Genomic DNA, 25,684 nt, shown 5'->3' with positions numbered 1-25,684 from the left:
TCTTTATGTCTGACCCTTTAACATTTTGTTTTTATGTATGTATTTACCCCCTACTCCTTTAACATCTGTCTACTTTTCCATCTCACATAACTCTAAATCCTTGACTCCTTCATCCTGTTCCAGTTGACCAGGGTCCTCCCCAAATTACTTTCATTTCTATCAGTCCTTGTGCTTTTAATCCCTTCACCCTCACTGCCTTATATTGATTGCTTCTGCCTGGCAAAACTCCAGAGTTCTGTAGAGTTTTACCAGCCTTTTACTGTCTTCATTCCTACCCCACGGCTGCTTAGGACAGTTGGGGGGGTGGGGGGGTGGGAACATATAGCAAAACAAACGTGAACCACTGTAAATTCATTATTGCATTCTTAACTATGTTCTCAAAGCTGCCTGTGAGTCCTACTCTGCCCTTTTCCATACTCCAGAGTGCTTTTCTAAACCCCATACCATTTTTTTGAATTATCTGACCCAACCATCCTTCCTATCATGTTCATTATACATCCTTCTTCACAAATAAAAATAAAGACTTTTAGTTCCTATTGGTGTGTAATACTTATGCAGATCTATGCCACTCCCCTCCCCTCAAATACCTATAGACATTCTTACCCTTATTTATTTTCCTCCAATATTTGTAGAAAAGATATATCTCCTCAGTCCATGGCAAATTCTATAACTAATGACTGAGTTTCAGCTCCTGGAGACCTTGTTCCAGAAATTATTTCCTCTAAGACTTATTGAATAAATGGTCTCCTTAGCAGGTCACTCCTTTAAACAGAAAATAAATATAAAAAGGAAGCAAATATCTAAACTCTGTGTTTTCCTTCTCATTTTTCACTTATGGCTGGATTTCTTCTGAGGCAGAGGGAGCAGTTTATGCAAAGGCACAGAGCTGTGAAAGGGCATAGCATATATACATGTCCTTTTCACTTTGTTACAAGTATGTAGAAGGCAGAGACAAAACAGAAATATTATTTGACACCATGCAAATGCATAGCTTTTCAACAAGGGTTAAAAATGTACAGCAGAAATTACAGTGTTCAAAGAAATTAGACTTCCTAATTAGGAAGTCAGAGGATAAAGAGGAATCAGGATATAGACAGATGAGAGGGCAGCCATATAATGTAGAGTGAGGAAAATGGAGACTAAAGAGGAAGGCATTTACAAAGGAAAGAGTGTTTAGACTAAGAAAAGTCCATTGGATATGATCTAAGGTTGTAAATGAGAAAAATACAAAGTCAAGTTCATTAGCATTTTTCTTTTACTATAATTTTTCTAGGAAGGCTATCTGAACCCAACTCTAATTAAGTATAAATTAGATTACAAAAAATGGGTAATGTTTTTTGATTTCCAAAGAAAATTAAATATCTGCTCTTAGCAATAGATACTTAATATATTTTGAGTTGCAATAAAAAATGCATGCAAGGCTTCCCTGGTTGCTCACTAGTAAAGAATCCACCTGCCAATGCAGGAGACATGAGTTTGATCCTTGATCTGGGAAGATCCCACATGTCACAGAGCAGCTAAGCCCATGTACCCCAACTATTGAGCCTGTGCTCTAGAGTCTGGGAGCCACAATTACTGACCCCATGTGCCCTAGAGCCCATGCTTGACAACAAGAGAAGCCACTGCAGTGAGAAGCCCGCACACCACAACTAGAGAGTAGCCCCCGTGTGCCACAACTAGAGAAAAGCTTGCACAGCAGCAAAGACCCAGCACAGCCAAAAAGAAATTAATACGTAGTTATTTTTTTTGAATACATATAAATTATGACTTCATCATACAGACAGATGTGTGTGTTTTATGTATGTTTGCAAAATATTTGGGGCTATGTTCAATATATTTGATTAAAAATATTCTCATGAAACAATACTTATTCTTACTACTTATATTATTTATTCTCTATTTGATTTTTTAAATGCTAATTTATATACACTAAATTGCTTTCTTGATTGTGTATTGGGTTACAACCCTCAGTTTGAAAAATGATATCTTAGACTTGGTTACTTTTCAAAGATAATTTTAGGCTTTCTACTATTAAACATTTGGGAGCTGTGAGTTAATAACTTCCTATCTGTGTGTGTGGTGGCAGAGCCATTGGAGCATGTCTCTTGATGTCATTAAACAGGAGGTACAGATTGACAGTCTTCAGACTTTTTGCCAGGTCAGGAAGTAATGGGTAATATGAAGACATGACTGACAGAAATAGAATTTGGCACTTATCCTAGATGGTATCATTTTCCTCCTTATTTAGCTGCCTTCTCTGTGGCAGATTGTCTTGTAGACTGCAAACCTCAGATATTAGGGCACATGAAAAACTGTTAATCATATAGGGATGAGTTCATCTTTTAAACCCTACCTCTACCCAGCACGTCTCACAAATTATTTAATGGTCAGTTAAAAATGGTTATTTTTAAAGTGAGATCTAGCATTGATTGAGGGCTTCCCAGGTGACTCAATGGTAAAGAAATCTGCCTGCCAAGGCAGGAACCGCAGGAGATGCGGGTTTGATCCCTGGGTCAGGAGTAATCCCTGGAGGAGGAAATGGCAACCCATTCCAGTATTCTTGCCAGGGCAATCCCATGGGCAGAGGAGCCTGGTGGGGTCACATGGGGTCACAAAGAGTTGGACACCACTGAGCAACTGAGCACAGCCTTGGCTGAAACCTTGAAGCACCCCCAGAAATGCTGTAGAAGCCAAACCAGTGAAACTGTGAGTACTACTAAAATACAGATGCTGATTTTCATACCAAGTCTATCACTTATCAATTGTTTTTTGGATTTTGAACTTTATTAATTTTTTTTAAGATGTATGTAACTTTCCTACGCATCTACGTATATACCTGTAAAATGAGCAAAGTGATTCTCAGCCCTCTAGGGTTTCACATGTAAACAATCAAACTGTTCTCAGTATTTCAGAAAACCTAATGTAAGTTTTTTATTTCTTATTGCATATTTTTAGCTAATAAGGTAGAAGTGTTTTTTAGAGTTACAGATTAAATCTTCATGGATTTATCCATGGAAGACCATGGATAGAGAGGGAAATTTTTTAAAGGTGTCCTTTTGATGATAACATTTTTGCTAATCCCTGACCTAGAAGTCTTCTAGCTGTTTTCTGTTACTGAAAGTGGTATCAGTCAATACAAACTGAAGGTTGTAGTGCTAGAAACTTTTTTTTTTATGATGGCCAATACTGTTCTTTTCCATTGGGAGTACAAGTTACTTCATGTCACAAATTTCTCTTTTCTTGAACCAGTTTGCTTTCTCCCTCCATTTAAAATACTTGGCTTCTAAGGAGTATTTTTGTGTGTCTACATTAAAAAGAATCTTAGGCTGTATCTGTTGCTTTCAGTATTCCACAATTAAAACAGGGAAGTCCTTTTAATTGGTTGGAATAATTTATTTTATTTTTTTAAGTGTTCACAGCAGCTTTATTTAACATAGGTCAAACTAGAAACAACCAAATATTAATCAGCAGGTAAATGGTTGAACATATAGTTTATCCTTACAGTGAAATACGTCTCAGCAGCAAAAAGCAACACGTTACTAGAACATACAGCATATGGAGGCTCTTAAAAATGTTCACAGAGTTAGAGAATGCTCTGTTTAAAATCAATAACTAACAAGGACCTTCTGTATAGCACAGGAAACTGCTCAAGGCTGTGTGACAGTCTGGATGGGAGGGGAACTTGGGGGAGAATGGATAATGTTACATGTATGACTGAGTCCCTTCCCCATTCACTTGCAACTATCACAACATTGTTTGCTAAAGGACTGTACCCCAATACAAAACAAAAAGCCCCAAAATAAATGTCCTGCAGAGCAAAAGAAGCCAAACACCAAAGACTTTACATTATATCATTTCATTTACATTAAGTTCTAGAAAAGACAGTGCTAACCTTTAGGCATATAATGGCAGAAAATAAGGAGTTTTCTAGTTGGGATGGGGGTGGGGGTAATTGAAACCAAATGGATATAAGGGAACTTTCTGGCATGAAGTATTCTATTTCTTGATTATAGTGGTGATGAGTCAAAACTCATCAAGCCATATGCTTAATACATATGCATTTAATTCTATTAAAGTTAGACATCAAAAGAGTTTATTAAATTTTTTAATTTAAGTGATAGTCAATTAGTATTAAGTGTCCAATTATTTCTGATTCCATATGCCCGGAAATCAGCAGTCAAGGGCAGGAATTACTCTGCTGTGGAAGTAATTGACTTACATTATCAAAAGGATATAGGGCTTCTTCTTATGCATGTGAGGACAGAGTTACAACCCAAACTAACCTTTTCTTTCTTTTTTCTTCTTTCTTTCCTCTTCCTTCCCTACTTGCTTTTCTTTTTGTTTCTTTCTAAGACTGAAAGCATGGGGAATGCCCAGTCATGGGTAAAATAGTTTCAGGATTGAATCTTCACAAAAAAAGGCAGACTATCATCTAAATTAGTGTTCTTTTAAACAACTGTAGCTTGCAAGCCAATAACTGGTGACTGCTGTCGGGTCATCACAAGCATTTTTTAAAAATATGGAAAGGTTTATAGATTGAGGGCAAGAAGAGAAGGGGCGGCAGAGGATGAGATGGCTGGATAACATCACTAACTCAGTGCACATGAGTTTACGCAAACTCTGGGAAATAGTGAAGAACAGGGAGGCCTGGCATGCTGCAGTTGATGGGGTTGCAAAGAGTTGGACATGACTTAGTGAGTGAACAACAGTAAGAGAATATAGTAGAATGGAAAATATCAGAGTACATCTAATATATTTCTTTACTAATTTTATCTTTTAAAACTTTATGATGTTTGTTAATGTAGAGTTTTGCAAAGTACTATGGAAACAAACATGAAGATGCATAAATGGAAACATTTAAATTTGGTCTTTGAAAATGGGTGGGCATTTGCCAGATCCTTTTGGCGGAGTGCGTTTGGGAATGGCTTTGTGAGAAGAATTGGAGTACAGTGTTCCAAGAAAAGGGAAAAACCTATCCAGATGCATAATGCATTAAAGTCTGTAACATATTTGGGGGTAAGGAGGATAACAGGTAGTCAGCTGAGGCTGGAGTTGTAAGAAAATTAGTGCTATTGATTAGAGAGAAAAGAATAGAAGAATAGGATATTATTTTCACACATAGAGGTTTTAGCCTTAAGCATATGAAATTGTAAGAATTTCAGGTCATAAGAATTCCACATAAAAGCAATATAAAAATTGCATGTAATATAACAAGATTACCTGAATCATCTGTAATGGGTCAACATTCTCATAAACTTACTTTGTATCTCAGGTAACAGTGAAGTCCATAAATTGAATCTGCAAGATGATAATATTTAAAGACAAACAAGCAATAAAAGTGTTCTAAGACATTTACTTTATTTAATCAAGAATTATTCTTCATTTGCATGACAACATAATAGCTTTGCTATTTTGAAGATGCCTTGTATTTCTAAAACAACTTTTCTAAAAGTAAAAAATATGTATACAAATCTCATTAAAACTAAAATAGATCTTGATAACCTTTTTTTAGCTCTTTGAGGGGATTCAAGTGATTTAAAAGTTCTTGAATGGTTATTGGAAATTTTTATCAAATATCTTATTATAGGAGAGGTTATGGAATAAGCAGATATTATAATAGTAATCTGTTCTTATTCAGAGTGTGACTTGGTTCACTGGCATGAATAGAAATTGGAATTTATTGCCAAAAATAGACAATTTTCATCAGTATTTATAAAATTGCTTAGGAATATTCATTTTTATTTTTTATAACTATTGATAGACAAAATATATTTTATGTACATATTTAATACTTTTTTCTAGATTCTCTGCTATTCCATTCATTTAAGCTTTTGGGGTAGCTCAGCTGGTAAAGAATCTGCCTACAATTCAGGAGACCCCGGTTCAATTCCTGGGTTGGGAAGATCTCCTGGAGAAGGGATAGGCTACCTACTCTAGTGTTCTTGGGCTTCCCTGGTGGCTCAGATGGTAAAGAATCCACTTGTAATGCACCTGGGTTTGATCTCTGGGTTGGGAAGATCCCCTGGAGAAGGGAACAGCTACCCACTCTGGAATTCTGGCCTAGAGAATTCCATGGACAGAGGAGCCTGGCAGGCTTACAGTCCATTGGGTAGCAAAGAGTTGGCCATGACTGAGCGACTTTCACACTTTGAAGCTTTTTGGAAGTCTGACTCTAGAAAACAGTGATATCAATACAAAATAGACATGGACACTTGGTGTCAAAAAGGCAGTCTTTCTCATCCTTTTAAAACCTATGCCCCTTTGGATAAGTTTAGAACTCTCATAACTGTAGTAATATTAATTTTTTTAAAAAAATTCCATATGCTTTATCCTCTGCACTCCCACCTAGGGATTCTTCCTCACATGCTCTTCTAGATAGTCTTGTCCTTGAGAAGGAGAATCACTAGTTTAAAGAAAGTAACAAAATAACCCTTGAAGTTTTTTTTTTCCTACATAGTCATTCATTCATGCAACAAACATGGATTGAGCCCATGTTTGCAAAGATGAAGATGATAGTCCACACAAAACTTGTATGTGAATCTTAACAGCAGCATAATTTATATAGTGAAAAGACTTAAAAGAAAAGTGAAGTCACTCAGTCGTGTCTGACTCTTCGTGACACCATGGACTGTAGCCTACCAGGCTCCTCCTTCCTTGGGATTTTCCAGGCAAGAATACTGGAGTGGGTTGCCATTTCCTTCTCCGGGAAATCTTCCTGACCCAGGGATTGAACCCTGGTCTCCTGCATTGTAGGCAGATGCTTTATCATCTGTGCCACCAGGGAAGGCCTAAAAAAACTTAAAAACAATCCAAATGTCCATGAACTGATGAACATTTAAACAAAATGTGGTATATCCATATGGTAAAATACAGTTTAGCAATGAAAGGATATGTAGAATTTGAAAATTTTCAGATGTAAAATAAAGCATATACTTATTATGACTATAGACATAAAAGAGTGAATCAAAACCATGAGGCAGAGTAGAAACTATCAAAATTGACTTTTAAAAATAATCAATTAGAAATTTTAAAATGATAATAAAATTGTTTACACTATGAATTGGGTAGACTTTAACAGAGAATTTATAAAATGGAAGGTGGAGCTGAAGTACTCAGAATGCAGCACAAAGAGATAGAGAGGACTATACAAGACATGTAAAAAACAGAACAAGAAGGTCAAGAAGTGGTAGTTGATATCAATGATTTTCTTTTTCTACTGCCCATTCCATATTTCCTTTGCCCTCAGCCAGTATCTTAGCTGGTGAGGATTCTTTACCAGGTGGGATAACCCAGACTTTAATTCTTAAAGGGGCTGAATCCTTATTCTGTCTTTTTTGGATTGTTTTGGTTTTCAGTAACTTTTATCATTGATCATTAAAGTCCTAGGATGTGTTCCAGAGTCTCCTGGGTTGCAGACACAATCCTCCTTGCTACTGTTGTGTTACTTATTCCCCTTGGTAATCAGAAACACTTTAACCAGTAAACACCTTTGCCTTCTGGTTTGGTGGTATCATGAGTCCAAAATGGCCAGATGGGAGTCTCATCTTCCAATTCAGTAGAACCATTGCTGTGTTCCTGTGAAAGAAGCATTTCCCTTTGAGAACTAACCAATAGGCAGAACTCAAGTTGCAGGTTGGGAGGCAAAAATTCAGTTCAGTTCAGTTCAGTCACTCATCAAGAGGCTCTTTAGTTCTTTTTTGCTTTCTTCCGTAAGGGTGGTATCATCTGTGTATCTGAGGTTATTGATATTTCATATAATAGAGAAAGGAGCCACTCCTGCTCCCCCCTCCTGATTCCTAGATTATGTTTTAGCTGCCTTTCTGTCTGACTTACTTCACTTGCTGTAATAATTTCTCAGTTCATTCATGTTGCTGCAAATGGCAATAATTCATTCTTTATGGCTGAACAATACTCCACGGTATTTATATACCATATTTTTCTTACCATTCACCAGTTAGAGGATATTTGGGTTGTTTCCACTTTTTGATTATTATGAATACCAGTTTGTGTATATGTACAAGTTTTTGTGTGCATGTTTATTTTCAATTTTCCTGGGTATATACTAGGAGTGAAATTGCTGGATCTTAAGATAACTCTATGTTTTAACTTTTTGAGAATCTCTAAACTGTTTTCCAGATTACAAAGCAGCTTGTACCATTTTGTAGTCTCACTTTTAGCAGCTCTTAAATCTTTGTCACCATTCTTCATCTGTAAAAAGAAAGAGTACACTTGAGGTTTTGCAGGGGGTGAAGTGTGGGCTAGAATGAAAGGAGACTATTACCCTAAAACATGTTTTTCCTATCTCTTTCTAAATATTACAGTGCAGTGTTTTTTTCCCTAGACATTTTAGGGAAACTAATTAGTAAAAATTCAGAAGTCAGTGAGAACTTTTGCGAGTTTTTTTATCTTGATGATCTGACAGTTCTGTTTTATTCCTTATAGAAAAGCTCGCAGAGGCTCAGCGCAGGTTTGCTACCCTTCAGAATGAGCTTCAATCATCACTGGATGCACAGAAAGAAAGCACTGGTGTTACCACGCTGCGACAACGCAGAAAGCCAGTCTTCCACCTGTCCCATGAGGAACGTGTTCAACATAGGAACATTAAAGACCTTAAACTGGCCTTCAGCGAGTTCTACCTCAGTCTTATCCTGCTGCAGAACTATCAGGTACTTCAGTTCTTATCATGGAGGATAGAACCTTTAAATGATAGAGAAATTACATTAGAATTACCTTGAGCTATACTAATGTGTCAGTCCAAAAAGGGAAATTCTTAGCGTGTTATTCTTTCAATTCTTATTGGAATTTCATTTATTCTTAAAATCAGATATCAGAGATGATAAAATAATGTTAACAAGGCTTAGGTTTTGAAGATAATTTTCCCCATACCTTTTTATACAGTATTCAGGAGTAACCCTTGACTCAAAGAGTAATAGTCTGCTACCTATTTTTAGAAGCATCTCTAAATAGTGAGTAGAAGTAAGAAATAATATATATCTACCCAATCACTGCTAGCTATGTAAGAACATTTATACCCCCACCTATAGCAAAATTTCCACAAAAGCAACTGAACTGTTAACTTTCCTGCAACACAAATAATGTAAAAGATACTGACTTTTCAACTTGCCACTAAGAGCCCTTTCAGTTTTATTATCTGCAATATGACTATGACTATTAAAAAAAAAGACCTGCAAAAGAAAATTTTAAAACCCAGTCTGAAAAGTTGAGCTACTATGTATACTAACTTATAGAAATGCATGGCATTTATTCATTTTCATGCACTCAAAATTGTAAATTTGTTCATATAGTTAAATCTGTAAAGAACATATTGAAAAATAGATTATTTGTTCAATAATAAATAAATAGGCAAAAACATCTCCCAGATCTTTAAAGAAACCTTATGTGCTGTTGTATTTCCATTTTATTCTTGTCACTATTAACTTCTAATCTAGTTAAGATCATCACTATATAAAAACTAGAGATTATATAATAAAAATATTACCATGGATGAATATTGGAATTTTAAAATAAAATGTAATTAAAGTGTCATGTCTGCAGTAATGTTAAGTCCTTAATGCATGTATTTATTTCCATCTTTCCCTTTCATAATTCTACTTTCTTTAACATTTCATATTTTATTAATTACACTTACTGTTACAGGGAAGTACTCTTATTAAATTTTATTTTATTAATTTTGCCATAAGTTTTTGTTTTGGGGTCATTATTAAAAAAAGCTTCTGGAAAAATAATTGTTCATAAAAGTTCTTATCTATCTTTTATCCTTTGAGACTATCTATACTGTAAGAATACATTTATTTTGCAAATGAGGAGAAAGGAAAATGTATTGTAACCAGTCTTCAAATCATGAGGTATCCTCCCCAAGGGGAGTTTAAAATGATCTATTAAATTATCAAAAAAAAGTATGAACAAACCAGCAAGCATGCAAAACCTAATTTAGAATAACTGCTCTTTTTTTTTTTTTAAACTGATGGGGATATATGATGAGGAAATTTGGGAGATCTGTTTTAAAGAAACTTGCAAATCCATGGTTTTGTATTTTTTCTCTGTTGATCAAAGAACAATAGAATTTGAGAATATAGAAAAGTATAGTATTTTTATATTGCTGAAATGGAGGAAAAGTACAAGTTCCTACTCATTATCAGCAAAGCTCTATAAATATGATCACTTCTTTTCCACTGGCTCTTTGCACACATCCCCAAACAGAATATATGAAAACAAAATGAAAGTTAAGAGAAATAGATGATAGTCCGTTTTCCATGCTTGTTTGTACATGTTTGCAGAGTAGGGGGGAGATGAATAGCTATACCAGTCCTTTAAAAAGCAAAGAACTAATAAATGTATTCAGTTCATGATATATCCAGAATATTTTCTGGATATATTTTTTTGATCAAAGAAGCAAAATAATATAAATTAGCTATTTTGAAAAGATTTGTACATAGGAAAATGGAAATGAAAATGTTTTGCATTTAGGACTTCCATTAATTTACATGAAACTAAAATAATAGGATTCATAATCTAGAGTTTCTTTGTATTATTAATAGCATACTACCTTGAAATGAATAAATGAAATAAGAAAAAAGAGTCTTGTCTTTTTATAATAAATGCTTTTATAAAAGCATTGCCATTTCCCTTGGTGCTCAATCTTCATTCATCTCAGTCAGTGCAAAGTGCTTATTGGTTTTCATTTTCTCTTACAGTGGTGGAAATTACAGTAGTGTTTCTTATTTCTTTCTGTAGAATCTGAATTTTACAGGGTTCCGAAAAATCCTTAAAAAGCATGACAAGATCCTGGAAACATCTCGTGGAGCAGATTGGCGAGTGGCTCATGTAGAAGTAGCCCCATTTTATACATGCAAGAAAATCAACCAGCTCATCTCTGAAACTGAGGTACAGTCATCTCACTTACATACCACATATTTTTTGATAACATTAAAGTCTTATTTTAAATGAGGTAATTCCTCATTTTTTTCTCCTTTTGTTGTTAGTTGCTTTAAATACATATATTCTTACTCATGATTTTTCCTTTTGCTTTATTCAGTATATATTCACCAAGAGTATATCAGAATACCATATATATTAATATAAATGGTTCAGAATTGTTTATGCATTACTCAAGTTTAGTATAACCTGCATAAATATTTAACAATGTGTCTTTTAGGCTGTAGTGACCAATGAACTTGAAGATGGTGACAGACAAAAAGCTATGAAGCGTTTACGTGTTCCCCCTTTGGGAGCTGCTCAGGTTAGTATTTGCAGTTGTTCATTTGGTTCATGTGACCTATTTAATAATCAACACAGTCTTTTAGGGGGCTTCCCAGGTGGCGCTAGTGGTAAAGAATCCACTTAACAATGCAGGAGAAGCAAGAAATCAGGGTTCACTCCTTGGGTCAGGAAGATCCCCTGGAGTAGGAAATAGCAACCCACTCCAGTATTCTTGCCTGGAAAATTCCATGGACAGAGGAGCCTGGCGGGCTATGGTCCATGGGGCTCCAGAGAGTTGGACCTGACTGAGCATGTGTGTATGTACTCGTGCGTGCGCACGCGCGCACACACACACACACACACACACAGAGTCTGTTAGGTGATAAAATATACTGGTTTCATTACTTTAAAAAATGTTTCACCCAAAGTTGGTGAGTACTTATTACTACTGTTATTCTCATTTAAAAAAATCAGATGCCAGATCTTACTTCATAATAAATTTTAGTGTCTTCTGACCTTTATCTTCTTACCCTGTACTACTGCTCTTGTTTATTCTGACATGCTAACTTCATGTGAGCAAATAATTAAGATGAGATATTTATTTGATGGTATGAAAGTGGGGGGGGTTCAGATATTCTGGGCTACTACATACTTTCATCCAAAATGCAATAGTTATGCATAAAAAGCATCTGTCAAATGATATCTAAATAGTAGTTATACCAAAAAACAGTTTAAGTGATATCTTTTGTGTCATAAACTAATTCCTAATAAATTTAAAAGGATTTAAATCATAGAAAGTATGTTTTCTGACCAGAATGGAATGGAAATAAAAGAGCTTCTTCATCCCTATTTAAGGTGTTTATGAAAAACCTAAAACTGATATCATACTTAATGGTAAAACATTGAATGCTTTCTCCCTAACTGAGAACAAAAAAGTATATTCATTCTTACCAGTTCTATTTAGCATTGTTCTGGAGGTTAGGGCCAGTGCCGTATGGTAAGCAAAAGAAATTAAAGACAATTAGATGAGAAAGAGAGAAGTAAAACTGGTGGATTGTTTTGGTTTTGTTTTTTGCCGATGTCATGAGGACCTAATAGAAAATCCAGTGGATCTATAGAACAGCTATATGCACTAATTAGTGAGTTTATTAGCAAGGTTGATGATTACAAGATCAATATATAGATACTTAGGGATAAGTCTGACAGAAGATGTGCAAGACTTTTATGTTGAAAACTTTAAAACATGATGGAGAAAAATTGAAGAAGATAGATGTGAGAGAAATTAGAAAACCAAGTATTTTTAAAACAATGCATCTTCCTAAGTTGTTTCATAGATGCATCACAAACAGACTCAAAATCTCAACAGACCTTCTTAAAAATAACTAGTAAGCAAATTTAAAAATTTATGTGAAATTACAGAGGACCAAGAAGAGCCAAAACCACTTTGGAACAACTTAAGTTGAAGGATTAACACTATGTGGTATCAACACTAAAGCTACAGTAATCAGGACAGTGTGTTGTTAGTGTCAGGATAGGCAAATAGATTAATGGAATAGAATAAAGAGTCCAAAAATAGACCAATAAATATATGAACAATTAATTGTCAATGAAGATGCAAAAAGGCACTTCACTGGAGAGAGGATCGTCTTTTCAACAAATGGTGCGAGAGCAATTGGCTTTTTATGCCAAAAAATGGGACTTCCCTGGTGGCTCAGATGGTAAAGCGTCTGCTTACAATGCGGGAGACAGGTTTCAATCCCTGGGTTGGGAGGATCTCCTGGAGAAGGAAATGGCAACCCATTCCGGTATTCTTGCCGGGAAAATCCCATGGACAGTGGAACCTGGTAGGCTACAGTCTGTGAGGTCACAAAGAGTCTGACACAACTGAGCAACTTCACTTTCACTTATGAAATGATATTCTGAAATGCCTTTCACTTGAGAATCTCTAGTATATATTTACAAATTAACTTGAAGTTACTCTGGTTTAATACTGTAAGTACTCAGAAATGTATTCTTATTTTTACCACTGTCTCTAATTATATAGTACCAAATATGTGAACTCTAATTGAGTAATACTGACTTCCTAAATTTAAAGATGTACACATTGTAAAAATGAAATTGCACTTAAATCTTTTTTATAAGAAAACTCAGTGTTTATATAATTTGATGTTTTAGATCTTAATTTTCTTTATTTAGTGACACAGATTTCTAAAAAATAATTAAACAGGTAACTCAATTCTAATATTACTGGATAATGATGATTCTCCAGCTCAGATTTATGAAAATTCCCATCATAAAATATTTGTTTTCTCTGTAGGACTTTGAGGCCTGTAGTACTAATTTTGTTATACTGTATGCTTAATGTATTCAGTATTTTGCCCTGTACTCAAAATGCCATTTCCCTCTCTCTATAGCCTGCACCAGCATGGACTACTTTTAGAGTTGGCCTATTTTGTGGAATATTCATTGTATTGAATATTACTCTTGTGCTTGCCGGTGAGTAGTTTAAATTTTGAATTAAATTATTCTTGCTGATCTGCTTATGTCATATTCTGTCCTAACAAAGCTACCACTCAACTGCCAAAGCTACTGAAAGAGAAATCTGTCAGGGCTAAGTCTTTTGTTTGTATAACTGATGGGAGAGTGGGTGTTGGTTGGTTATTTTGGCTCTCTTTTTCCTTTTGGATATAGTTACTCCTTTAAACATTGCTAGTTTATGACTCTCTTCTCCATCATTTTCAGGGTTCAGTTATCAGGAACCTCAGCTCCCTTCATCATAGATGAGAGTAAATAAATATTACAAAATTTACACGCTAAACAAGCTCATTTAGTTTGCTTTTTGGAGACTCTCTTTCATCATTTCTAGAACCTATTTTACAATTACTTTGCATATGATTTTAAGAAACTTGGTTATATAATATTCTGTTCTATAGAATTTAAAAATTATAAAGAGGTAGGAAACAAGTGCATTCCCAATGTCAAGAAATGATATAACAAGGAAGGCATAATCTTACTAAACCACCCAGCAGGATTTGACTTACCTCTCAGCAGCATTTGACATTGTGGATCACTCCTTGAAACCTTTTCTGCTGGTTTTCTTATTAAACTTTGCTGGCAGTTTTTTCCCAGTCTCTTTTGCTAGTTATTCTTTACTTTTGGCATCTAAATATTGGGGAGTACCTCTGAGTTTAATGTTCAGATCTTTCTCTTTCTACATGCATTTTCTAGCTAGGTGATCTTATTCAAGCCTATGGCTAAAACTATCATCTGTATGCTAATAACTCCCAAGCTTATATACTTTATCCTCTGAAATGATATCTCATTGGCTACTTAGAGCCTAATAAGCATCTTAAACTTAGATAGACAAAGTTTTTAAATCACTAAATACGCTTTCTCTTCCATATAGCATCACCTCTCACCAGTTTCTTAAGCCAAAAACCTTTAACCTTTTCCCTCATATTCACCTCCAATCCATCACCAAATCCTGTTGCCCTGTCCTCAATAAAGTTCTGAATCTGTCCACCCCGACCAATACCATCCTTGTCTAAACAACCATTTGCTTAGTATACTGCAGCAACCTTCTGAACTTGTCTCTATGCAACCACTCTTGCCTCCTTATAGTTACCAGTGTCTTTTTGTGGCTTTTTTTTTTTTCAGTGCCTTTTTTTTTTTCTAGTTCTGTATCTTTAGGGGTGAATGCAGTTTACTTACATAGAATGCATGGAAATACTACAATAAAAAAGAACTTAGTCCTAGATTGATTATCAAGCTAACTGTTATGGGAAAAACATGGACTTATTTTCAAAAGGCCTTGCCTGGATTGCAGTCCCAGCTCAACTATTTGTTAATTATTAATTTGCTAATTGACTTTAAGGACATCACGTAAGTTCTCCAAAACAATTTCCTCACTTGTTAAATGAGTTTAATACCTTAAATTTACAGCATTGTATGAGAATTCATTCAACAAGTAAATTTTATATATCTATGATTAGGCTCGCTACCTTAAGATAAATAAGAGAATTACTTTCCTCATGAAGCTTATTGTTACATAAGGGAGATTGAGACATATTAAAACAATAATAATACACTACAGAATAGAAAGTATTTTCTAAACGGTCAAGGGAACCAAGTGATTACTTTCAAACGAGAGCTTCAGGGAAGACTTTATGAAAGAAATGGTATTTATCCTGGGCATTGATGAAATAAAAGGCATTCCAAGAGAAAGAGACAGATGAGCAGAGATTTAGTTGGCCTTTCTAGAGGGTGAAGCATAAGAGGAGGGAATAAGTTTTGAAGGAGAGAAGTGGTAAGTTCACCTAAGGTGAAGAAGAGTATTAGATGATACAAATGAAAAGATACCTTGAAACCAGTTCATAGAGATCAGCTAAGAGGTATAAGTAAAGCATTTATAGGTGTGAAATACTATGTCAATTTGAAGTATATGTCATATGAGATGAAAGTTGTTCTTTCTATAGGAAAAACCTTACTCATCTGTGTGTGAAATTTTTTCTTTCCTTTCCAAGATGAGCATGGTGTTATCATTATTACCATCATTAAATAAGACAAAAGAATAGATAAATAAGCTTCATTCTTTTTATGTGAATGAATTGAAACGTTGTTTTCTTAAATTCAGGGACATGTTGGGGGTTTGTTTTCTTTCATATATTTAGCCTGTGTTCTTGTGAGACAGTCTGATTTGTTTTCTAATGTGTGCTTTATGCATTTAGCATTATACATTTATGTTCTCTCCCCTCAGAACCCTTCTTTGTTTAATCTTTGTGTGTCTGTGAAATAAATACTGTTAAAGCCAGCTGTCTATCCTTAGTTATCTCCCAGCGGTTGCTTAAAAGGTAACAGAGTTGAGAATTGAGAGAGAAACTCAGCAGTAGTAATGCATGTACAAGCATGATTCTTTTTTCAAACACTGACATAAAAAAATAGTTTTCATAATTGCTGTAATTCCTCAAGGGGACATGACCTAATATTTAATAATTTGTCTGAAACTCACATATTCCAGATATTTAGTGTTATGAAGATGAAAAGTTACCTGCTCAAATTTTTAAAAAAACTTTCTCTTGTAGTTTCCTGGTAACCTATATTTAATTGATATAATAATAATATGTCACATTTCACTTTTTGGTTGAACAGAGTTAAGAGTTGATCATTAAAAGTGCATGAGGGAAACCTTCTACACTGTTGGTGAGAATGTAAATTGGTACAGCCACTATGGAGAACAATATGGTGGTTGCTTAAAAACTATAAACAGAGCTACCATATGATCTAGCAGTCCCACTCCTGGACATAAACCTGGAGAAAACCATAATTCAAAAAGATACATGTACCCCAGTGTTTGCTGCAGCACTATTTACAATAGCCAAGACATGGAAGCAACCTAAATGTTCATTGACAGAGGAATGGATAAAGAAGATGTGGTGCATATGCATGATGGAATATTACTCAGCCATAAAAAAGAATGAAATAATGCCATTTGCAGCAACGTGGATGGGCCTAGAGATTGTCATACTGAGTGAAGTAAGTCAGACAAAGAAAGACAAATATCGTATGATACCACTTATATGTGGAATCTAAAAAAAAAAAGGTATAAACAAAGTTATACATGTAAAAAACAATCTTATGGTTACCGGGGGAGATGGGAGAGAAGGATAAATTGGGAAGTTCATATACACACTACTATTTATGAAAAAGATAACTAATAAAGACCCGCTGTGTTGCACAAGGAACTCTGTTCAGTACTCCTGAGTAACCTATGTGAGAAAAGAGTCTAAAAAAGAATGGATGTACGTATGACTGATTTACTTTGCTGTATAGCAGAAAGTAACACAACATTTTATGTCGACTGTGCTCCAATAAAAAAAGTTGTTTTAAGTGCATATGAGTGTGAAATAGCAAGTACTTGCATACTAGTGGTAAGAGTTATTAATTGTTGTAGTCTCTTTAGAAAGCTGGCAATATATATAAAAATTTATAATACAATCCATTTGATTAAACATTCTTAAAAGTTTATCTTATAAACATACTTGTACCTGAGTGCAAAGACATGTATGAAAGGAGGGTATTCATTGCCATTTTGTTTATAATAGCAAAATTCTAAGAATGTCTCAAATGTCTATCAGGAACTGTTTTAAAAAAAATATGTGATCTGAAGTTTAAATGAAACTGCGTTAATGCACTTTAGAGAGGAGGCAAGCGCAAAATATTTTTTTAAAAAAAGATGCTGGATCAAAACATGTATATTATCTAGAGTAAAACAGATCACCAGCCCAGGTTGGATGCATGAGACAAGTGCTCAGGGCTGGTGTACTGGGAAGACCCAGAGGGATCGGGTGGAGAGGGAGGTGGGAGGGGGGATCGGGATGGGGAATACATGTAAATCCATGGCTAATTCATGTCAATGTATGACAAAAACCACTACAATATTGTAAAGTAATTAGCCTCCAACTAATAAAAATAAATGAAAAAAATAAAATAAACATACAAAAAAAAAGATGCTGGAAAAAGTTGAAAGCATCCAATGAAATGATGTAGTTAGAAAGGCACGAAGATGGTGCATGAAATGCAGAAGAATAACATCAGCTTAAGTAAAATGAAAACTAAAAAACTAGGAAAAATAAGCCTTCCTTATACCTAAAACCTCAAATTGAAATCTTGTACCTATTCACTGTTCTGAAAGAGTTTGTTTTAGAAAACATATTCAAAGTAAATATTTAATTTATTTCAAAAAGAATAACAAACAATTTCAGGAACATCTGTAGGCTGTATTTTAAATAATTGACTTGATCATATTTCATATGAAGCAGTTTGAAAATGATTCACCTAGTGACAAGGAAATTGAGTATTTGTGCTTCTTGTGAAACAGTCATCAGTATCTTCAAATATCAGTTTTTCAAGCAATTTCATCCCATGTATCTCAGAACAAAAGAAAATTCTGTCATGGGGGAATACTGGTCAAAACTCCAAAAGAAATTACTGTGAAAGATTTCCAGTTCTATCTCACTTTGCATTTCATAATTATGCAAAAGGAACGCAATGCTTGATTTTTTTTGAGTAAGAAAATAAATGAATATCAGAAACCGAAATAAATAAAATAAATATGACATTATTCCTATACAATGGAATACCATAAAGATATTAAAGTGAATGAAAGGAAATGGTTATAGTACTTTGGAGATCTACTTGGCAGTATCTACCAAAACTGAATATATGCTATACTGAGTTGTTTCTCCCTTTTGGCTAATGTGAATTTTGTTGCTTTGAACACATGTATACATGGATTTGTTTGAGTACCAGGTTTCAATTTTTTGAGTATATATCTAGGAGTGGAATTGCTTAATTATATGATAATGCTTTTTAACCTTCTGAGGTGCCACCAAATTATTTTCTACAGAGGCTCCACCTTTTTCTGTTTCCACCAGCAATTTACAAGGATTCTATTTTCTCCACATTCTCATCAATACTTGGGAATTTCCTTTTTTTTTTTTTTTTTAAATTATAGCCATCCTAGTGGGTTTGAAGTAGTATACTTATATGATTTTGATTTGCATTTTTCTAATGACTAATGATATTAAGCATCATTTCATGTGTTTATGTATTTTCTTTAGAGAAATGTCTGTCCAAGTAATTTTGGTGGCTCAGAAAATAAAGAGTCTGACTGCAATGCAGGAGACCCAGGTTTGATTCCCTGAGTCAGAAAGAGCCCCTGGAGAAGGAAATGGCTACCCACTCCAGTGTTCTTGCCTGGAGGATTCCATGGACAGAGGAGCCTGGTAGGCTTACAGTCCATGGGGTCATAAAGAGTCAGACCCAACTGAGCAACTAACTCTTTCTTTCACTTTCAATGACTAATGATATTGAACATCTTTTCATGTGCTTATTGGCTGTTTGTATATTTTCTTTGGAAAAATATCTGTCCAAGTCCTTTGTCCATTTTTTAATTGAGTTGTCTTCTTATTGATAATTTGCTAGAGTTCTTTATATATTCTGGATACTAGACCCTTATCAGATACATAATTTGCAAGTATTCTCTCCCATTTTTTAGATTATCTTTTTCTTTTCTTGATAATGTCCTTTGATATACAAATTTTTTAATTTTGATGAAGCCCAATTTATCTGTTTTTGATGTTTTTGGTGTCATATCTTAGAAGCCATTGCCGAATCCAACCAAAGTTCTGCAGGTTTACCCATATATTTTCTTCTAAGAGTTCTATAGTTTTAGCTCTTATATTTAGCTCATTCATCCATTTTGAACTAATTTTTGTACATGCTGTGAAGAATGGGGTCAACTTCATTCTTTTGCATGTGAATAACCAGTTGGTGAATAACCAATTGTCTCTGCATTATTTGTTGAAGAGAGTATTCTTTTTCATTGAATAGTCTTGGCTGTCTTGTTGAAAATCTATCAACCATAGATGTATAAATTTTTTTTTCTCAGCTCTCACTGTATTTCATTTGTATGTCTATGTTTACACCAGTACTATTTGGGAGTAAAATTTGAAATCGTGAATTGTGAGTCCTCCACTTTTTTTATTCAGTATTGTTTTGGCTGTTATCTGGGGACCTCTTATAATTCCATATGAATTTGAGTATCAATTTTTCATTTCTGCCAAAAGAAAAAAAGAGTCATTAGAATTTTGATACAGATTGTATTGAATCTGTAAAGTACTTTGAGTAACATTGCCATTTGAACAGTATCGTATCTTCCAATCCATGAATATGGGATTTCTTTCAGCAGTGTTTTGTAGTTTTTAGTGTACAAGTCTTTCACCTCCTTGGTTAGATTTATTCCTTGATGTTTTATTCTTTTGTTTGCTCTTGTAATTGAAATTATTTTCTTAATTTCATTTGATTGTTCATTGCTGGTGTATGTAAGGACAACTGAATTTTGTGTGTTGATCTCGTAGACTGCAATTTTGCTGCATTTATTAGTTCTAGTAGCTTAACTGCGTATTCTTTGGAATTTGCACTTATTTTTGTTTCCTGACTGTTGTAATGTATATGTGTTCTTTGCTTGGGAATCAGTATATAAAATGATATACACATTTAAAAAAAATTTTAACCACCTAACTAATCTTCTTGTTAACATACTTATTCCTTTCTGTTCTTAACATGACAGATAGAGTAGCCCTTTAAAATTATTAGTCTGGTTGTATCAGTTATATGCAAAACCTTTCATTTGCTTCATACATCTGAGTAAAAGCTTACATCTTGACAAAGTACTACACATCCTACCTCACATGCCTTTAGATCACTTTTTGCCACTTTACCTCTCATTCATTCCAGTCACAGTGGACCTGGTCTTCTTCCTGTTCCTGGACTACATGAGGCTTGTACATATCTTAGGGTTCTTTGTACTTTCCCTCTACTTGGAGCATCCCTTCCTCGAGATACTCATACAAGTTAGTCTTTATTTCCTTCACATGAGTCAGTCTCTATTTCCTTCACACAAGCCAGTCTCTATTTCCTTAAGATTCCTACAAATACCATCTTCCAACCACCCTACCTAAAATACACCTAACAGTCTTTACCCCTTTACTTTTTTCTTCAAAATTCTTACCTGACATTATATAGAATAGAACTTTCCTGAAGACAGTTATTTTGTCTGTTGCTCATTATTGAATATCCAGGTTTTAGAATTATGTCATACATAATGAGCACCCCATAAACATTTGTCAAATTAATGAAAACATTGATTTTCATCAAGTAAAAGGAAAAAGAAACTGATACATACTGAATATTCATAATGGGCCAAACAGTGTTTTAGCCATTTATGTTGTTCAGATTTAATCTTCTTAACAAACTTATGAGAATAGATATTCTCCCCCATTGACCAACAAGGAAACTTGAGAGTTAGAAAAATTAAATATGCCCTAGTAAATATAAGACTTGAAATCTGGTCTATAGTATTTGACTCCAACTATAAAATTTCAAGTGAGTACTAACAGTAAATTTTATAGTTACTTGGAAAATTGAGAAATTGGTTGCCAAACTGAAATTTTTGGCACATAGGCTCAAAATGAAACATATTGATTCAGTCAATTTATGAACAGATGAGAATATGACTTAAATAATGTAGAAATAGAATTGGTCAAAAGAAGGAACAAGGCCGTTTCAAGTACAGGGAACAACTTAAGTAGATATGAAAAGTGAATTTGTTCAAACAATAATAAAATTTATCAGGCAGTAAAAATTAATTTAGGGGCACTATGGGATAAGTTTGGGGAAAGTGAGTTGGAGATCAGATTGTGAGGAACTTGAATCGTGAGGCTCACATGTTTGAACATTATATTTATTGGAGAGCTATAGGATAGTAGTGATACTGAACATTTGTATGGGCATATGGACAGTTGAATGTAGTAATTTAAGAGTTTGGGCTTTGGAGCAAAACTGAGTTAAAATCCTGGCACTGCCCTATACTAGCTTGGTAACCCTGAGCAAATTATTTAACTTCTCTGTGCTGTAGTTTCCTTGTCAATCAAATGGAGATAATGGTTTTTAACTCACAGAGCCATTGTGAAGATTAGATAAATTGTTATATGGAAAGATACAATCCTTAGCACATAGTAAATAAACATTCTATAAATACTGTTGTCATCTATATTGACATTTCAGCTTTCACATTGCTTTCATGTATACTGTTTCTTATAATTTTCATAGTAACTCTGAGGTAGACATTACTATATCCAGCTCAATGATGGCCAAACCAAAGCCAAAGAAGTTTTGTCATGCCAGAAATTCTCAGCTGAGCTGATGATTCTAAGCTATTTCACCATGGATAAGTAGGCTGAAAGTCAAATTTTCCAGAAAAATTATTCTGGTAGAATTTTGCAGAGTGAAATGAAGAGAAGAACCTTGAAGCAAGTTTATCAGGCTCTTGAAATAACCTAGGATTGCATTTTGAATATTAAAAATTCCTCTGCCAGGGATATATTATTGAGAAGAGAAAAGACAGTTAAAGGACATGTTGCAGATTTCCTGACTAACCAGTTAATTGATGTTCTTTCAGCTATATTTAAACTTGAAACAGATAGAAATATATGGCCCTTGATAAGAATCTATCGGGGTGGCTTTCTTCTGATTGAATTCCTTTTTCTACTGGGCATCAACACGTATGGTTGGAGACAGGCTGGAGTAAATCATGTGCTCATCTTTGAACTTAATCCAAGAAGCAATTTGTCTCATCAGCATCTCTTTGAGGTAATCAAACCATATATAATATCCTATGAATACAGTTTTCATTAGCTATGTGGCTGGTTTAGTGGGTACTAAACTCTGTTCTATTTGAAGGGGATTGTTGATGTAATAATTAAACCACTTTTCTTATCTTTGTTTTATTAAAGATTTTCTATGTAATGGTAAAAATAAAAATAATTTTCTTTGTTTTTGTCTTTCCCATCCTTTATCAGATTGCTGGATTCCTTGGGATATTGTGGTGCCTGAGCCTTCTGGCATGCTTCTTTGCTCCAATTAGTGTCATCCCCACATATGTGTACCCACTTGCCCTTTATGGATTTATGGTTTTCTTTCTCATCAACCCCACCAAAACTTTCTATTATAAATCCCGGTTTTGGCTGCTTAAACTGCTGGTAAGTCCAGAAGTTTTGTTTCGTTTGTAGAGTGATATATTGATCATTGGCTTTCTCCAGAATGAAAACAAAACTCCTGTATTACCCAACTTCAGAAGTCATGTTCACATTGTAGTTTAAATGAGTGGTACCCCAGCTCCAGAAGCAAAGAACACAGTGTAACTGGTACACCTGATGTTGTGCAGTACAGTGGCCCCAAGGAAAGCACTCATGTATTTTTTTTTCCTCCATAATGGAGTAGAGTGTCGAGATATTACAGTGATTTTAGAAAGTGATAATAATTCATAATTATTTTGCTATACAGATTACTTAATCAACTGTGATAACATGTAGAACTTTGTTTCCTTTTTTTTTTTAATTTTTTTTTCCATTTATTTTTATTAGTTGGAGGCTAATTACAACATTGCAGTGGTTTTTGTCATACATTGAAATGAATTAACCATGGATTTTTTTTTCCATTTATTTTTATTAGTTGGAGGCTATGTTTCCTTTTTTTCAAGTGGTTAAACTATTATATACCTGTTAAATTACCATAAGTCGTCAAATATTTTTATTTTGTGAAGTATTGGGTCTCTAAAAGCAGTAGGATTATCCTGTTAGATCTCCAAGTTTAGTTTGAAAAATTAACTTTTAAAATTCCATTTTACCTATTTCTTAATCTCAAAATCAAGCAGTCTTAACATTAGGATATGAAATTTCCTGCGAAAATGGTAGCTATATTATACATTTTGGGATATTGTAAAGATTGCCCTGGGAAGGAACTCCTGCTTACTCTCAAATTTAACCAGCTCTGTTTTGAAAATCAGTTGAGAATGTTTTAATATAATTATTTCATAGATTATAAAATACAACTAACAGTAGAGTGAAAATTAGTTATTGGCCAGTTTCCACAAACTTTCAAAATTCCCATAATTACTGTCTCACTGTTTTTTTTTAACCTTGTAAAATAATACTGCCTTGAAAACTATAATTTTTATTTCTTTTTCTTTTTGTATGCCCCTTAGGGTTAGCAGAATTTTTGTTGTTGTACTTAGCAGTATACTCTTTACATATAGCATTAACTACATTTTTTATATCTAAAAATATAAAATATGACCTTTCTCTTAAAAAAACATAGTAAGCACTAAACAAATTAAAAGCAACCTATGTTCCAATATAAGTATTTATAGCAATATGGAAAAGAAAATGGCCCAGATCTTGATTTCCCTTCTCCCCAAGTTGATTGTTCATTTATTTGTATTTATTTGTATATCACAAATTAAGAGTCTCCGTCTTTTCCACAAACTTTATTGAATATAAATAAATGGCAAATCATTCCCTTTAAGTATAGCACCACTGGGTCTAATTTTAAGTTTGTATTCTGAGTGTGGAACTTAGCTATTGAGGTGTGTAATAAGTCATATCATCACCTTTAATGTGTTTTGTCATCATCTAGAAAAACATGCTTTTTAGAGGAATTTTTTTGGTAAGACAAAAATTTGGGTCATTTTTTTTCTCATTGGAAATTTATACTAAAACTAAATCATTTCCAGTTTCTACAACAATATTAGATTACCTTTGTTATTTTGAGGTTGTCATTTTATTTCTGGATTTTGTGTTATTTTCATAAAAATGTAATATTCTTCTGGTTACAAGGAAGTAACTTCAAAATTATAAACACCTATTTTTCCTTCCTAAATTATTGTGAAATCTCTGTAAAGTTATTTCAGATGAGATTTGGAAGACTTAGAAAATTCAGGTGTTAATATGATTGCATCATTACAATAACAAAATAGTACAGTTGTGTACATTATGTGCTAAGTGAGCATTTCCCCAGTGCATCCTTCTTTGTTTAAATAGGAAGCTGCTATGATTCATGCATGACCAGTTATTCTTATTAGTAGAATGATTCCCCATTGAGCAGATATTTACCTGTGCATCTGTTGTGTGTTAATAAATGAGAACTTGTTGATGGCATAGATTGGCAGCAATATTAGAAGAAGAAATAAGAGAATAGTAAAATATACTGTCAGAAGCAGTGACATACAGAAAGAAGCATTGTGGTTTGTTGTATTTGTAATAATTGTAAATAGTAAAAGCATTTATAGATTATTTAATATTAATTGACCTATTGACCTATTTTTAACTCAAATCTCACTGAGAAAATTTACTCTTAGATTTATTTCTAGTGAATTAACAAGAATGTTTCCACAGTAGTTATGTTTCCCTGATACAGCTGTTTTGAAAGCTTCATCCTAAAGTAAACTACATTTCCCTTTCCTGTTTTTTTCTTTAATTTTTCGTGGTAAAAGAACATGTCACCTGGCCATAGTGGTAGGCACTGGGCACCATTTATATTCATATTTTAATTTGAATTGATATGTTATTCCTCTCCCCAATTTTTAAGAAATTGATTTGTTTTGATATTAGTATTATATGTCAAACTAATAACAGTTTCTTTACATTCATTAGTTCATATATCCTCTATCCAGATCTGTATTTGTCCTCATTGTAATCCAATTAGGAAGCATAAAAAAATGCTTCAGATTTTCTAAACAAAGATATCAACTTATTCTTATAGAAGGCTGCATGAAGTTTTTAAATTAGAGTATTTTCCTATATTCTTTTGGAATTGGTTTTTCTAATATTTTCCTTAGTTGTATAACAAAATTTTTACATATATCTCTGGTATAAGTACAGAAATGTTCTCATTTAATAATGCATTTTCTGGGTATTTTTATGTGTATCAGTTATTTTGTGTGTGTTAGTCGCTCAGTTGTGTCCGACTCTTTGCGACCCCATGGACTGTAGCCTGTCAGGTTCCTCTGTCCATGGAATTCTCCAGGCAGGAATACTGGAGTGGGTTGCCATGCCCTCCTCATCAA

General features: G+C 34.0%; 1 protein-coding gene and 1 long non-coding RNA gene across 2 annotated transcripts in view; one reads left to right on the top strand and one right to left on the bottom strand.

Moving 5' to 3' along the window:
- XPR1 (xenotropic and polytropic retrovirus receptor 1) overlaps positions 1-25,684 on the top strand; it is a 199,119-nt gene that overhangs the window by 128,255 nt on the left and 45,180 nt on the right. Inside the window, exons 4-9 of the mRNA XM_020868871.2 lie at positions 8,443-8,666; positions 10,756-10,905; positions 11,177-11,260; positions 13,635-13,716; positions 22,241-22,431; positions 22,641-22,820. Coding sequence (XP_020724530.1) covers positions 8,443-8,666; positions 10,756-10,905; positions 11,177-11,260; positions 13,635-13,716; positions 22,241-22,431; positions 22,641-22,820 — 911 coding nt within the window. The remainder of the gene's footprint in view (positions 1-8,442; positions 8,667-10,755; positions 10,906-11,176; positions 11,261-13,634; positions 13,717-22,240; positions 22,432-22,640; positions 22,821-25,684) is intronic.
- LOC139037450 (uncharacterized) overlaps positions 5,336-25,684 on the bottom strand; it is a 29,850-nt gene continuing 9,501 nt past the window's right edge. The window contains exon 2 of the long non-coding RNA XR_011490284.1: positions 5,336-8,208. This is a non-coding gene — a long non-coding RNA (uncharacterized lncRNA). The remainder of the gene's footprint in view (positions 8,209-25,684) is intronic.

The sequence above is a fragment of the Odocoileus virginianus genome, chromosome 11 (genome assembly GCF_023699985.2).
Source record: "Odocoileus virginianus isolate 20LAN1187 ecotype Illinois chromosome 11, Ovbor_1.2, whole genome shotgun sequence".
NCBI lineage: Eukaryota > Metazoa > Chordata > Mammalia > Artiodactyla > Cervidae > Odocoileus > Odocoileus virginianus.
Note: the sequence above shows the minus strand (reverse complement) of the source record. Positions and strands in the feature narration are given on the sequence as shown.